This window comes from Cryptomeria japonica, chromosome 8 (assembly GCF_030272615.1).
Source record: "Cryptomeria japonica chromosome 8, Sugi_1.0, whole genome shotgun sequence".
NCBI classification, from domain to species: Eukaryota; Viridiplantae; Streptophyta; class Pinopsida; order Cupressales; family Cupressaceae; genus Cryptomeria; species Cryptomeria japonica.
The window spans coordinates 512,220,282-512,234,487 of record NC_081412.1 but is presented as its reverse complement, the minus strand read 5'-3'; the positions used below and the strand labels follow the sequence as shown (position 1 = coordinate 512,234,487).

General features: G+C 38.1%; 1 protein-coding gene across 2 annotated transcripts in view; it reads right to left on the bottom strand.

Moving 5' to 3' along the window:
* Window positions 1-279: 279 nt before the first annotated feature.
* LOC131047788 (histidine--tRNA ligase, chloroplastic/mitochondrial) overlaps window positions 280-14,206 on the bottom strand; it is an 81,917-nt gene continuing 67,990 nt past the window's right edge. The window contains exons 1-6 of one of the 2 annotated variants that reach the window (XM_057981573.1): window positions 7,583-7,868; window positions 6,605-6,719; window positions 6,253-6,395; window positions 4,563-4,691; window positions 3,743-3,906; window positions 280-783 (exon numbers count right to left, since the gene is read on the bottom strand). In XM_057981573.1, coding sequence (XP_057837556.1) covers window positions 645-783; window positions 3,743-3,906; window positions 4,563-4,691; window positions 6,253-6,395; window positions 6,605-6,719 — 690 coding nt within the window. In that variant the 5' untranslated portion in view covers window positions 7,583-7,868 and the 3' untranslated portion in view covers window positions 280-644. Of the gene's footprint in view, window positions 784-3,742; window positions 3,907-4,562; window positions 4,692-6,252; window positions 6,396-6,604; window positions 6,720-7,582; window positions 7,869-14,206 lie in introns of those variants that run through there. The other variant, XM_057981571.1, reaches the window with a different exon arrangement.

Sequence of the window (14,206 nt, the reverse complement as noted above, 5' to 3'; positions counted from 1 at the left end):
AAAATTGCAGCTTATTGATGACAAAGAAATTCACACCCGTCAAATTTCTATTTGTCACAGCGTATGAATCTGCTATTGTGATGGAAGGCCAAGGCCTTTGTGCATTACATGCTCTATGTTACAAAACTTTATACTCTTTCAACTTCAAATATGGACAAAATGGTAACCATACATACGATCCTGATGCACCAAGAAATTTAATATTGAAACTGTAAAATATACATTGAGACAGACTTGTAAAAATTTTAAGGACAACATAAAATTGATGATACGATTCCAAAAAATGAATTCAGGTTAGCATATATTGATGAATCTGAGGATTATTGTCCTCCAAGTATCCTTTACAGTACCCTGTTCAGGTTCATACTTGATGTTGATTAATGGCAGTGGAACCTGACATGCAGCTATACGTGAGCAGAATCCAAGTTCCAGAATCTACCAAGCTTAGGAATGGCTTTGTGATCCCAATTTATCTATATCCAACTAATAGACCTGCATTTTCCATTTCCAACCTCCCTTTTCTTTTACATATCCTATCTAAATATTAACTCAATCTAGGAGTGGATACTCCTGATGTAGAGGGATCCACTGAAACAAACAATCTGTATAAATGTTTACCTTGTATAAGAACTGGTTGAGTTATCTTACTCTAAATCATTAATCAAAATATCAGATTCTTCCCTGGTTGCAAGATTTTTTACACGCACAGCACCACGTTTCCATTCAGCATCACCAACAAGAAACATTCTCTTTGCGTTAACTCGCTCTGCATGCTTGAAAGCCCTATATCATAAATCAAATAAGCATATAATGGTATATCAGCAAGTCAAATCAGAAAAGTTATTTGAGATTCATATCATGATCAATCATGTATTAGTTATTGAATAGCATAGACCATAAATCCATACAATTTTGCAGTGGAGTTTTGATGAGAACCATGTAAACAACAATCTCTTGTCCCATATTCTTAAGGGAAGATAGGGAATATACAACACAGGTGCTCTTGCAAGGTATCAAAAATAAATTGGATGGTCGAAGTTTTCTGATATGTCATTATAACATAGCCAGTATACACAGCAAGGATGCATGAAGGAGCAGACAATGGCAGGAAATCAGTCATTCCTATAGGGTCTTGAAATCTCCAATCTTACATGTAACATGTGGCACGAATAGCTCATAATGCCAGATATGCCTAGAAGTTTAGGCACATCCATAAGCTCTGGATGGCCTGTTAAAGGTTGTTTTCCAGCTATATTTAAAGATTCCCTAATTGAAGAGAAATAATAGCTTTCTAGATTCATAAAAAATTACAAATCTTACATCAATATGTTTTCTTTGATGGCCACTACAGTAACAAAAGCAGTTTACGAAAGTGCTATGCATGCAGCATATTATAAGGATTCTAATCCAAAGAATGGGGCATACGGTCATGGCACTATATAAAATTCCAATCCGGGCACACTTCAGTACCCAGAACATGAGCATGCAAGTTACAAGGAGTTTCAACAGCTCTAGATGCACATGATACTGTAATACAAATCACTGGTAAAATATTTTTGAAATTTGATGAGAGTGAATAAAAAATACTCAAATCAATGAATTTGAAAAAAAAAATCCTAGGGAGTTGATTACTATAAAGAAAGCATAATCAATACCAGGAGCCATATCACTGGTACCCAAGGTAGCTCACATCTTCCAGGCAAACATTTCCAGAAAAAAAAACAGGTGGAGAAACAAGAGACCTGTCTGGGAAAATTACCCTGCAAATTTCCTGCTAAGAAAATGTTTGGAAAGCAGAATTGAGATTCTGCATTTCCATCCCTGAAAAGACAATACCGGATGATTGACCAATATTCAAGCTAAAACACAGTTGTAAGAGAAAATTTACATTAAGCAGAGAGAATGATTGTGAACATGGAACATAAAATCAAATTACCCTGCAAATTTCCTGCTAAGAAAATGTTTGGAAAGCAGAATTGAGATTCTGCATTTCCATTCCTGAAAAGACAATACCGGATGATCGACCAATATTCAAGCTAAAACACAGTTGTAAGAGAAAATTTACATGAAGCAGAGAGACTGATTGTGAACACGGAACATAAAATCAAATATCTGTAAAGCTGTGTCACGTACAAAGTTACCTTTCAGAAAGGACTTCTGCAAGATCTGTTTATCTAGTTTCCAAAACAAGAACATCTAATGACAGATTGCTGGTATTTTAGATATTATATAGCTTTGCTTATATGAAGCAACAGCATCTATAAATTCACTGTCAAACATTTCCATTAAAAACACAGGTGGAGAAAATTACCCTATAATATTCCTCCCACTAAGGAAATTTTTGGAAAACAGAATTAAGAGGCTGTATTCCATACCCAAAAAGATAAAATACTGGCTGATGGACGAACTTTCAAGCTAAAAAACAGTAGTAAAAGAAAAATAACAACATAATAAAGACAAAAGATAAAACCAATATGCTATCCAGTGATAAAAGATGTGAAACTGTTTTCTGTGCAAAGTTACCTTTAAAAATGACTTCCTGAGAGATTTGTTTATGTAGTTTCCCAAACAAGATCATTTAATGATAGACTGCCAATATTTTACATATTTTTTAGCCCTTCTTATACAAAGCAATAGCATATATAAGTTCATTTGCAAATTTTTGATCCTTTCTTCAGGTTCGATTTTTTGTTATCCTAGTCTTTCTGCCTATTTTGCATGATAATGGAGCTTTACCAGTTTATTAGGATGATCTATAGTTCTGGAATGTATTTAAGTTTTTAGTGGTTTTCCTTAGCCAATTGTGTCTATGGATGGCCATGGATGTAGTTTGCATTGTAGTTTGCATGGACAATGCTGTTAGAAAAAGCTAATATTTGTATTCAGGGATATAAACATGGAAACGAAATGCTGAATGTCCTTTTTCTGGGGCTGAAATTGTATCTTTTTTTCCTAATTGAAAGAAAGCTTTATTGAAGAATGAATAACAGAAAATATATTGAATTCAGCCACATAACAATAACAGCAATAACAGCCAAAAAAACCTACAGAACACAAAGGTGAAGTCGAATTCTTTGATGTTCTTGTTAAGAAGCGGAGGATCCCTTCTCAATTCCCAATTTATAAATGCATTTTGGATACATACATTTGCATCCCTTTGTCAGTTGAGACTGGAAGAGTGTAGTATGCAGACCACTAAACATCGATGCCACAAGAGAGCTGTCTTAAACCATCAGATGCAAATCAGTTTCATGAAGAAACAAAACATTATGACATATATATTATATGATGACATGACTCAACATTCCAAGAACTATATATATAGAAAGAAAATACTCACAAGAAATCTCAAAAAGAAACGAGGGCAAAACCTACCCTTGCAAAGAACTCCCAATATCCCCAAAGGCTTCTTTCTATGCAAAGAAAATACTTAAGAAGACTAAAACAGCGCATGCAGTTAGCTAGGGTGAAGTTAGAGTAGAAATTTCATTGACATGGTCTATATAGATGAGTGTGTATAACATAGAACCAGCAAGTATAAGTCATGGAATTACTACATAAGGATTATTATTAATGATTTATAATATGCATATTTAAGATTTATGTAACAGCCTTTCTGTTTTAATTCAACAAGAGAAATGCTTGACACGTAATAGCAATGCAAATAATTTATAAAGAGATTATTGGTGATCTCAAATGAAATGTGAGGATTCTGACAACAATAATCGATTGCAACTCCTACCATTTCAGGCGTCTGTCCTCCAGAATAAGATCCACAACATTCCCTTTGCTTCTTAAAGAGGAAGCCACCATAGCAGCTGCTTGTCGAAGCTCCTTGTCCAATGGAAAAACTATATCATCAATTTTCTGAGTAAGCACTGGGATCAATTTTTTTTCCCTCAGCAACTGTCATCAACATATATACAACAAATTTAAGGGTAGACAATTTGTAATGGCAACTTTTACAGAATAACTGGGAAAATAATAAAATATGGATGAAGCATGCATAAGATTGAATTTATATCTTATCACAATGACACATAAGGATCGTGATAAAGGCATTCTTTACGACTTAGACAAGGGGTTCCCAACTCAGGGAAAATAAGTGGTTTGGCTGAAGGAACTGATGATCTTCCTAGGGGGGCTGAGAGACCTGATGAGCATAAGATTTCTAGTTTGGCTGCTGAAACTTCTGATCCTTCTTGATGTGTTTCTTACATTGACTATGATGGTCTTGTTCTCCTTTATCATGCAGTTGTGTGTCATGTTATACTATAAGACTTGATTACTGATGGCCTGTGGCTTTTCAAACCTTGTTGATTATGACAGCTTTGGTAGTAGCCGTTGGATAGTGGCTTCTTGTAAAACTGCTATACAGTCATTTTGTGGTAGGTTAGTTTTTTATTTTTGGATATGTTTTCAATTAATGGACATATACTTCATTTTTAAACTTTTACTTCAATTATATTAATAAAATTTATACAAGCAGCAAGCAATAAAGTAAAAGAAATAAATTTAATTAGTAGAGCAACATGACTGCAACAAAAAGTTATGATCTTTACTTCTACTATGACAGCATCATCAAAACCAAAACCACATGCAGGAATATCTTCACCACTAAATGTAGAGAGGAGCCAATCATACCGCCCACCTCCACAAACTGCCCTGAGTTTTCCATCTCTGTCAAATCCCTATGAAAAAAGATCAAAAAATCATCAGGATATGCCCCTGGCTTTTGCTTGGCAAGTTAAAAGATTAAATCAATTAAGACAAATGCCTCGACAATGTACATTATAATTTTTGCAGAATAAATAAAGAAATAGATTTATTGATGTCCACAGATGACCAAAAGTAGGTCAATGGATTGCAAAGGTGTCCAATCAGAATAGAGAAGAACTAGGAGAAGAGACCTTTGGATATGAAAAGTAACTGAAATATAAGCACTAAAGAAATATGAACAAGAAGGGTAAACCTAAACAATGCGAAGCATATAGAAAGTCTTAATTGCTAGTAAAAATTTATAATATTTCAAGGGAAACAGCTTTAAAATAGAAGAATAAAGCTTAACAATCATGCAATGGTCAAGTTGCATGTTGGTGTTGGAAATAAGCCACACCCAAACCGACGATGGACTGGTCCAAGAGGGGCCAGTAGCTCAGTGGTAGAGCACTCCAGCAGCGTATCTAAGGTCCTAGGTTCAAGTCCTAGCTGGTCCATGTCTCAACATGGTATTAGAGCCAGGTCTAGGCTAGGACCCCCAAGCACACGAGAGGTGTGGCTTAAGGGGGGGTGTTGGTGTTGGAAATAAGCCACACCTGGACCGATGATGGACTGGTCCAAGAGGGGCCAGTAGCTCAGTGGTAGAGCACTCCAACAGCGTATGGAAGGTCCTAGGTTCAAGTCCTAGCTGGTCCATGTCTCAATATTGCAACTTAAATAAACCAATGAGAAGCCATTGATACCAAAAAAAATTGAGAAAGATGGGCTAACTATTCCAGTAATTCCCGTGCACTATCCTACAAATGAATATATGCAGTGGACCCTAAAGGAAGAAGATTTAGAAGATTTTCTGATGCAAAATTATTTGACTTCAAAGGGACAAGTTTCATGACAACCATGTTAGCAAGTAATATAGGGACCTGTTTAAATTTTCAACCAGCATGGAAGCATATCATTTGTTCATATTCCCGATTTCCTTTATATCCTTGGGAAGGATATCAAAAACACTCAAAAGTAACCCTTCCTCTTATGTGGTTATTAACTTATTACTTATTAACCAATCATTAAGGCATTATTGAAACCATGGCAATAGATAGAGGAATATTGCAAGATAAGATAGAAAGCTACAGTAAAGTATAATAGTAAAAAATTGGTGACATGGCAAAGCAACAAGGATTCTGTATTATCATGAGAGGCAATGAACTTAATATTTTACAATAGGCACAATTATTTTGATGCAGTAAAGTGAAACAATAGAAGATTACCATACTCAGATTCTGTCCCTCATGTTACCCAAGGCCCCCTCCAAGAAAGGACAAAAGCAGCAAAAAATAACAAAGGGAGGAACAGAAAAAATCAGAGTGACTGTTTTAAATAAGTTATTTGCAGGAAAAAAGAAATGGAAAGAAAATAGATTAAATAGAAACTTTTAGATTGTAGCTTGAAGATAATTCATAATATCAAAATCATTGACATAAACATTACTCTAAAATCATGTTGGATTAGTATGGAAAGTAATGAGGAATACTTTACCTCAAATACAGTTCCAGTGTAATAGGCTAGGCCACGAACGACAGATGCATCAAACTCAATCCAATCAGCATAGCCATATTCATTTGCAAAAGAAAATAGTTGTTTCAGTTCAGAAACTCCCCCGCCACCTGAACCAAGCAACTCTGCAATACATAAAAAATTATCAATTCCTGAATCTGTTACTAACTTACTACAAAATATTCCATTATTCAATCAAAAGGATCAGTTAATCTCATCTAGGGATATGTCCTGAAGCTAATTTCACATTTAACTTAAAATATGAATGGTAGGAACAAAATTTGCAATGACAAGCTAATGTTGAGGAAGCAAATATCGAATAATATTGGCAAACCTTCAAGTTCAAACGATGACAATGACAAAGCCTGAAGAATTCCTCCAACAGCATCTGAAGGTATTCCAACTTTTGCTAATTCCTTTTCAATCTCTTCCAAAGGAATTTTACCCATCTGCCAATATACAATTAATGCATTGATTATATGGAAAATGACATTATGAAAAATCATTAACAGACTTACTGAATAAGTTCAACAAGACATCACACCAATCAACATCAGGAAGGTTGGATGAAACAGATTGAGGTAGCATATTACTCAAAGCAATGGTGCTCCTGTTTACCCAATTTATGCCTCAAGTTATCCAGGCCTGCTGTCTTTGGTTTAATTGCATCATTCGCATGTGAAAAGCTTCAACATACACACATAATCAAACAATGTAACAAACATTCTGGGTATAATTTGTTACAAGATAGAGTAAAGGATCAACTAGATTTTAGGTAAAGAAAAAACCTAATTTTTTAGGTAAATTACCTCATAGCAATCAACCTATATATGAAAATAAATGGTGATGAAAAATCATGTTTCATAGATAGCACTGGATAAGTTGAGTATTAGATATCACTTCAATTCACATAAAGAAAATTCCATTAAACAAATGGAGGTGGCATAACACAAACCAATGACTACCCATATTACCCAAGTTAGGCCTTTCTCTCCAATCAATAGTTCATAGACATTTTGTGCCCTCAATAGATTTTATAATAATTTAATGAAATGTATAGCAAATTAGCTTGTATCTATTCTGGCATCCCTGGGATAACATTAATGATTAATCAATTAGCTTGCAAAGGAAATAATTCCATCCATTCAGCTTGCAGAGGACAACAACTTGGTGTACAAAATCATATATTAATAAGTTCTGCTAGAGATTCTCTTTGAACCATCCTGTGATAATTCAGTTCAAGGACTGTAATAATGGAACCTTTACTTGTTTGTGAAATGCTACATGGCTGTATTACAGCCTCCATTTCTACCTGGTCTGTTGGCGTTGCATATAGAATTCCCAGTGATATTATTCTGTGTTGAGGAGTTCTTTGAGGTCTCTATGACATAAAAGTAGAATTCAGGATTGCGGCATCTACTCTCCACAAATGCAACAAAGCTTCAGCAAGTTCTTGCATCAACAATCTGATGCAATGATAACATTTTTTCTAACGGCTTGGAACACAAATAGAGTTTTTTTTGCACCATTGCTACTCTTGGATTGTCTAGTCCCAATTCCACACCTTCAGGCCAAGCAACACAAGCTCTCAGAACTATCCTGGCACCCTAGATGAGCTGCACAAGAAGACAGATTAGATTTAAGGAACAGTAGTGCATTGATTTATTTTTGCAACTTCAATTTATGCATTATAAAACTATTTATTGAAGCATCATATTTTTTACTCTTCTGGAGACCATCAACATCTCTGAGCATCCTTTCTCAAGGCCTTAGCCACATACAATCTCTTGCCCAACTTCTTGGACTTAAAATGACTCACAGTCATCATTCAAATTGATGAATAATTCCATATCTATATAGAAGGATCAACTCTGTCACTCATGAGGTAAACATATCATTCCACTCACATTTGAGTAATGGGTGGAAAGAAATGGTGGGGAATCTTCACAAAAATGTATTCTTCTATTTGATATCTGGATAAAACATTACAAATAGGATCGCCTCCTTTTATAGGATTTGGAGTTAAGACAAAAGCTTAAAAAATAAAAATAAGCTAATCTAATGTAAAGTCACTTTACTGCAGAGGTCTTATTTATCTCTAATAGCTCTCTTAAGACTTATTGTACTAAAATAAACCAAACTAACATAAAGCATTTCAAAGTTCAAACTAAAAACACCCTGAACCATGAATTTGCCATTCTTCAGAAGTATCACTTTAAAATCGACCATACACCAAGTAGAACTCCATAAAGCTACCTTGAATCCTCATAAACGTGTAGCTCTTGAGCTGAATTCCCATGTTCTTGGATTAGCTCCTCCCCAAACTCTCAAATCACTATCTCCCAAACCATTGGACAGTGATCCATGTTGACATACAATCACAAAGCTCTATCAAGTTGCCTCATGATCCTCATAATGGTATGAATCGTATGATTCCCAAGATCCACAAACTCCCAAACTAACTGGGCAACCATCCATTCTTAGCTTTGTCTACACTAGCTTTCTACCTATCTTTGAAGAACTAGACTTATTTAAAAACATAAAAAGCAATTTTTTCACCATTAGCAACATCTGGATGGTCTTCAAAAATGGCTATATTAGCTCCTTTGAGCTTTCCTTTGAGAACATCATTCACTCAAAACCTACACTTCAAAGATGCATGGCCCATTTTCATGCAATAATAGCATTCTGTCCCCCTTTTCTCCTTGTCATATTTTCTATGGTTTGAGTATAATGCGACCCCATTTTGAGGGTTGTCTTTTGTATCTCCTACAATAGTTCTGTTTTCTTCAGCTAGAAGAGCCGAAATCACATCTTCCAGACTTTTAGAAGAAATGTGACTAACAGTAAAGATGACATTGCTGAATTGTGAGGATAAGGTGTTAAGTAAAATGGCTTTAGCATACTCATCATCAAATGTAACATTGAATTATGCTAGTTACGAAGAAGAGATCTCAAATTGTTTGCATGGCTTGACATAGTGACTCCATCAGTCATCTTGAACTTCAAATATTGAATTTTTAAAGAAAATTTTACACTAATCATTGTTGCTCCAAATACTACATTCAAATTCTTTCAAATTTCCTTTGATATTTTTGCAAGATCTATATGATGTAACTCAAAATTGGAGAGGGCAAGATCATTGTTACAAGACTCGGAGTCACCCAAGACTCAGTAAGCTAATTTTTTACCCGAACCTAGATGTGGCACCTAGACTCAACACAAACACGACAAATTGGAAAACCCATAAATTTAGAGATTTTTAAGAATTTAAATTTGTTTCATGCACACTTTAATAAATAAACCTTAAAGACACAATAAACTCATCATGTAGAAGCTACTTTGATCACATACACAAGTACACATCAATCACATAAATATAAATATAAACACAAATTTTAGCTCAAGGAAATAACACATTTAGACATATAAATATTGTCAAATGTATACAAAACTCATGGAATATGAAATCCATGGCATTATAAGTTGAAAACAAAAATTAGAAATCTATGGCTCAGAGGAGCCTACATCGCTCGACCCAATATTACGACAAGTTTTGCATGGGCATCTAAGATAGGTCCTAGATGATGATGAAGCCACGATATCTGCCTCTGTCTCAATGACACACCAACATCCAAGGTATCTGTTCGTGCTCTATCCTCCTATGCCATGGCTACTACCTCTACTTTTCTATCCACCTAGTCAACCCACTCAAGGTCTTCATCACCGAAGACAAGATCCTCAACCTCAATAATCCAATTCAATTGTGGATCAACCTCCTCTAGTGTGTAAGAGACCAACCCTATTTGTCAATTTTAAAAACCTTTCCCACTGATATTTTTGCAACTTTCCTCAATGAGCATTGTTGTCACCAAAGCTTGCACCCTTGCTAAGCTATCAACTCAACAACCTCGTGAAACATGGAAACAACCCCAAAGTGTGGGACCTTGCGCAAGGGGGAGAAGGCCGACTTCCTTCTCAATCCAAGTGCAGGTGTTGAACCAACTCAACACTTCAAATCTTACTTCTAAACCTATCCTAACAACTTGCAGAGGAAAAGGGAAGAGAAAAACGCATAAAATGAAGGGAGGTGATGCACCAAGATAAGAGATGTTTCTCTCCCCAACCAAAGATTACACAAAGAATCAATCAAAATAACCAGGAGATGCACAAACTTCAGTTGCATGAATGACCCCAATGCATATATGGAGGTTAGAATTTGTTAAATGTCAAAGGGGAGAAGATTTCCCACAAGTCAAACTCAGAAATAAATTAACACAACATATATGAGAGAAGAGCCACAAAACATACACCTACGATGAAGGTAAGGAAACATACACAACATGCATAAGTTGAAGGAAGGCAAGAATGATAATTTCAATTCATTCGAAGGCCAATGGCCAAACTTACAGTTGCAGAAATGCAAGATAAATAGAAGTCTTTAAGAGAAGTGAAAGAGCATAGAATAGCTCAAGCCACTAGGGAGAGAACCCTTTACAATGAGGCATAACAACCTTATATAGAAAACTATTTGCAAGAGTTGTTGGAGCATTAAAAGCCTTGAGTGTTGATCACACCATCTAGAAGTGTTGCAAGCCGGAAGGAAGTTGGGAAGACTTAGGCTTGGAACTTCGGAACCTCGGGGTTCCGGAGTTCCGGGGAAGAGAAAGGAGACTTAGCAAAGGAACTTCGAAACCTCAGGGTTCTGGAGTTCTGAGGTTAAGGACTAAGGAACTTCCTCCAGACAAGACAACACTTCACACTTCATAATTCCATTGCTTTTCTCCTTGATCAACTGGGGCAACGCTGGTCCATGGATCGTATCTCTGATCGATTCTCACTGATGGACCAAGGGTGTCATAAAATGACAACATTTTTGGCGACCTCTGCGGGATGCTTGCTTGCTAAGCATGAAGTCTAGAAGCCTTGAGCATCCATTGGGCATTGAGTCATTGAAAAGACCCAAAACATGTGTGCGCCATCACTTGGAGGAATACTGGAAACTAGAGCACACATTCTCTTAAGGAGAATGCGGCAGGTGCAAAAGCACTTATGAAAGCAATACAACCTCTAATCTAATATTTACATTGCTTTATATGGAAAGGAAATTAAACAAAGCCATTGACTGGCTTATCAAAATAGCTGCCTTTCCTAACCAGCTTCTGATGCTCTTCATGTTTGTGGACAACCAACCAGGAAAAGAAAATGATAGGCACCCGACAAGTTGTTGGAATGCCTCCCAAAGCTTGAGAACAATAAAGTTCATCCATGTTTGAATGTTGTCCTCCTCAGGTGGATGGGTGAAAAGAACTTGCTCTCCTTGATGCTCAGCTTCATGCTTAGAGATAAGCATGACATGGGACGACCTACAGAGCTCAATCCATGCCAGATGCCTGATTGGACACCCTCTTGAAAATTCTAAGTTAAAGCAAAAAACATTGAACTTGCTATCTTGCTCAACTGCCTTGATATCTTGCTGGCTGGCAGGGGTTGGCATTGATGACTCATCTAATGAAGTGTGAATCTCTTGCTGTTGTTTCTCATGGCACTCCTCCAGTCGAGGAGATGATGATCGGATGTGGATGGATGAGCAAAAAACAACCAACTCATCCCAGAATTGATCTTCATCAATCTCCTCCATGCTTCGCTCCATGCTAGGAAACGCCTCCACATCACAACAATCCTGATGATTATTGGGAGAAGTATGAAGCTCCTCCCTTTGGAACGTAGGTTCTATTGTGATGTTATGCATAGGTTGAGAGACACCCCTATGCATGTCAAGCGTTTCATCCTCGAGGAAAAAATTGTGCCCATGCTTTGCCACTTCCAGCTCAGTCTCATGCTCATGTTGCAGCTCCTCAACGTCCTTGACTTCCATCTGCTAATGATCCAAGACCTCATCAGCCGTGGGCATGTCCTCTTCCTCATTCTCAAAGAAGAAAGGAAGCTCATCAAATAAGAGGAAAGAATCCTCTCCTTCGTTGCCACTTTTCACTTGGGTAAGGGTTCCCAGAGAGTGATTATCTTCAATCACCTCATGCAACAAGCTTGACAATGCACCCTCATGAGCGCGTGAGAGCTCACAAATGACAGGTTGCAACTCCCCCTTCCCCCACTCACTGGAACAATTAGTTCTCCATATGACAGGTCCGTGCTTGAAGAGCAGAAAAGTATCAGGACAAGAGGGCTGAGGGGGTGAAAAATTTTGCAAGGGAAGTTGAGGCATTTGAAATTCTTGCATAGGAGAAGACCCTTGAGGTGGGTGCCTCTATGAGATAGTGGATGGGAGCCTCTATTAGGGGTAAATAACTTATGTTAGTTAGAATAATAATCATAATTGTGTTTATGTTGTGTTTATGGTTATGTTGCATCGCTGAGAGGTTCCCGTAGGGTAGTTGGGAGTTGGTGACGGTTGGCAACTTGGCCAACTGTCGGGTCTATATATTGTTTAGATGGAACCTCAGCAGGGGAGATTATGTATAGACATTCTGGACACTTGAATAAAGATATAACTCTTCTGGTCTAACTGGTATCATTGTTATTTATGTTGTGATGTATGACTGTTTTGTTACATGAAAATTTGGTACGTGTGGAAAACACTGTGTTATCTGTTCATTCACCAACCATACATTAAGGACTAAACATTTTGGCGCCATTGCCTGAACGGACCTGGAGATAACTATGGCGGCAGGCGGAAGGAATTAATGGGCCAACCATTCAACCAACAATTAATTGTCGTGGACAGCGACACGCACGAAGAAAGTACCACGGAAGAGACCCAAGAGCATCAGTTGACGGTAGACTTGGTAGAGTTGTGGGACAAGTTGGTCACGTAGTACGTGCAGAGAGAGGCTCGGGAGAGAGTCGTCTCGAAAGGCATGATACGTGGTGAACTCACCGTCAACACTCCCGTCTTTGACCTGCTTGGAAGTATTCCAAGGTTACTCGCTAGAAATTTGATTGCACTTCAAGACTGAAGGGAGGAAACCGTGCAAGAACTCCGTCGGCAACAAGTACTCCAAAGGTACGAGGAGCGGAGCCATAGGGAGGAAGAGGAGAGAGAGGCTAGTCGACGCTGTACCTCTAGTACTTGATGCCCCTACGGCCAAACAAGGACAAACATACCACTGCCACCGAAGGAGTAGATGAGGGAACTATACGGAGATCCCTTCGCATAAAAGAACAGGTTTACCGGAGACGAAGGCTGAGGGAGGTTGCTGACTCGAAGAGCCCGGAGAAATGCAGCAGAAGTCGGAGTGTGAGTCGGAGTCGTGGTCGGGAGAGACAAAGGCCGTGTACGTGGAAGGAGTTGGCTGAGGTCGCCAGGAACCTGCCACTTCCAGACGTAACGGAGGAAGATCTTGTCGACTAGGCCCCACACTCGACGTCAAGTGAAGAGGACTCCGGAGCCGAGTCGCAGAGCAACCCGTCAGAATATTCTGAACAAGGAGAGGAGGCGGTACGAGACCTGCACGAAGAGATCGCCACAATTTTTGAAGCAACACTATCTGGCATTAGGAATTTGTCCTTGTCAGAGGGTATCAAAATATAGGGTCAGATCCAGAGACCCCGGGAAGGAGGGACTATAGGAGCGAGGGTGACCAAAGCCCTGCGGACAGGGGCCTAACTAGACCAAGAGCGTACGGTACCTCCCGGATGCATAATACCTTTCCGACATAGAGTCATTTCCAAGCACTACATAAAACCATCCAGGCAAGAACAATGGCACACACCCCGGAGAAACAAAAGCTTCCAAAATTCATGGGCGACGGGTCTGAGGACCTTGTACGGCATTGTAAGACATATGTGACCATTTGGGAGGCAAATGGCTAGGACGATCGGGATTACTGGTTGAAGGCATTTCCAGCCACTCTGTGAGGAATTGCCATTGACTGGTATACGGGCCTAGATGCCCAGTATAAAACGTCCTAGAACA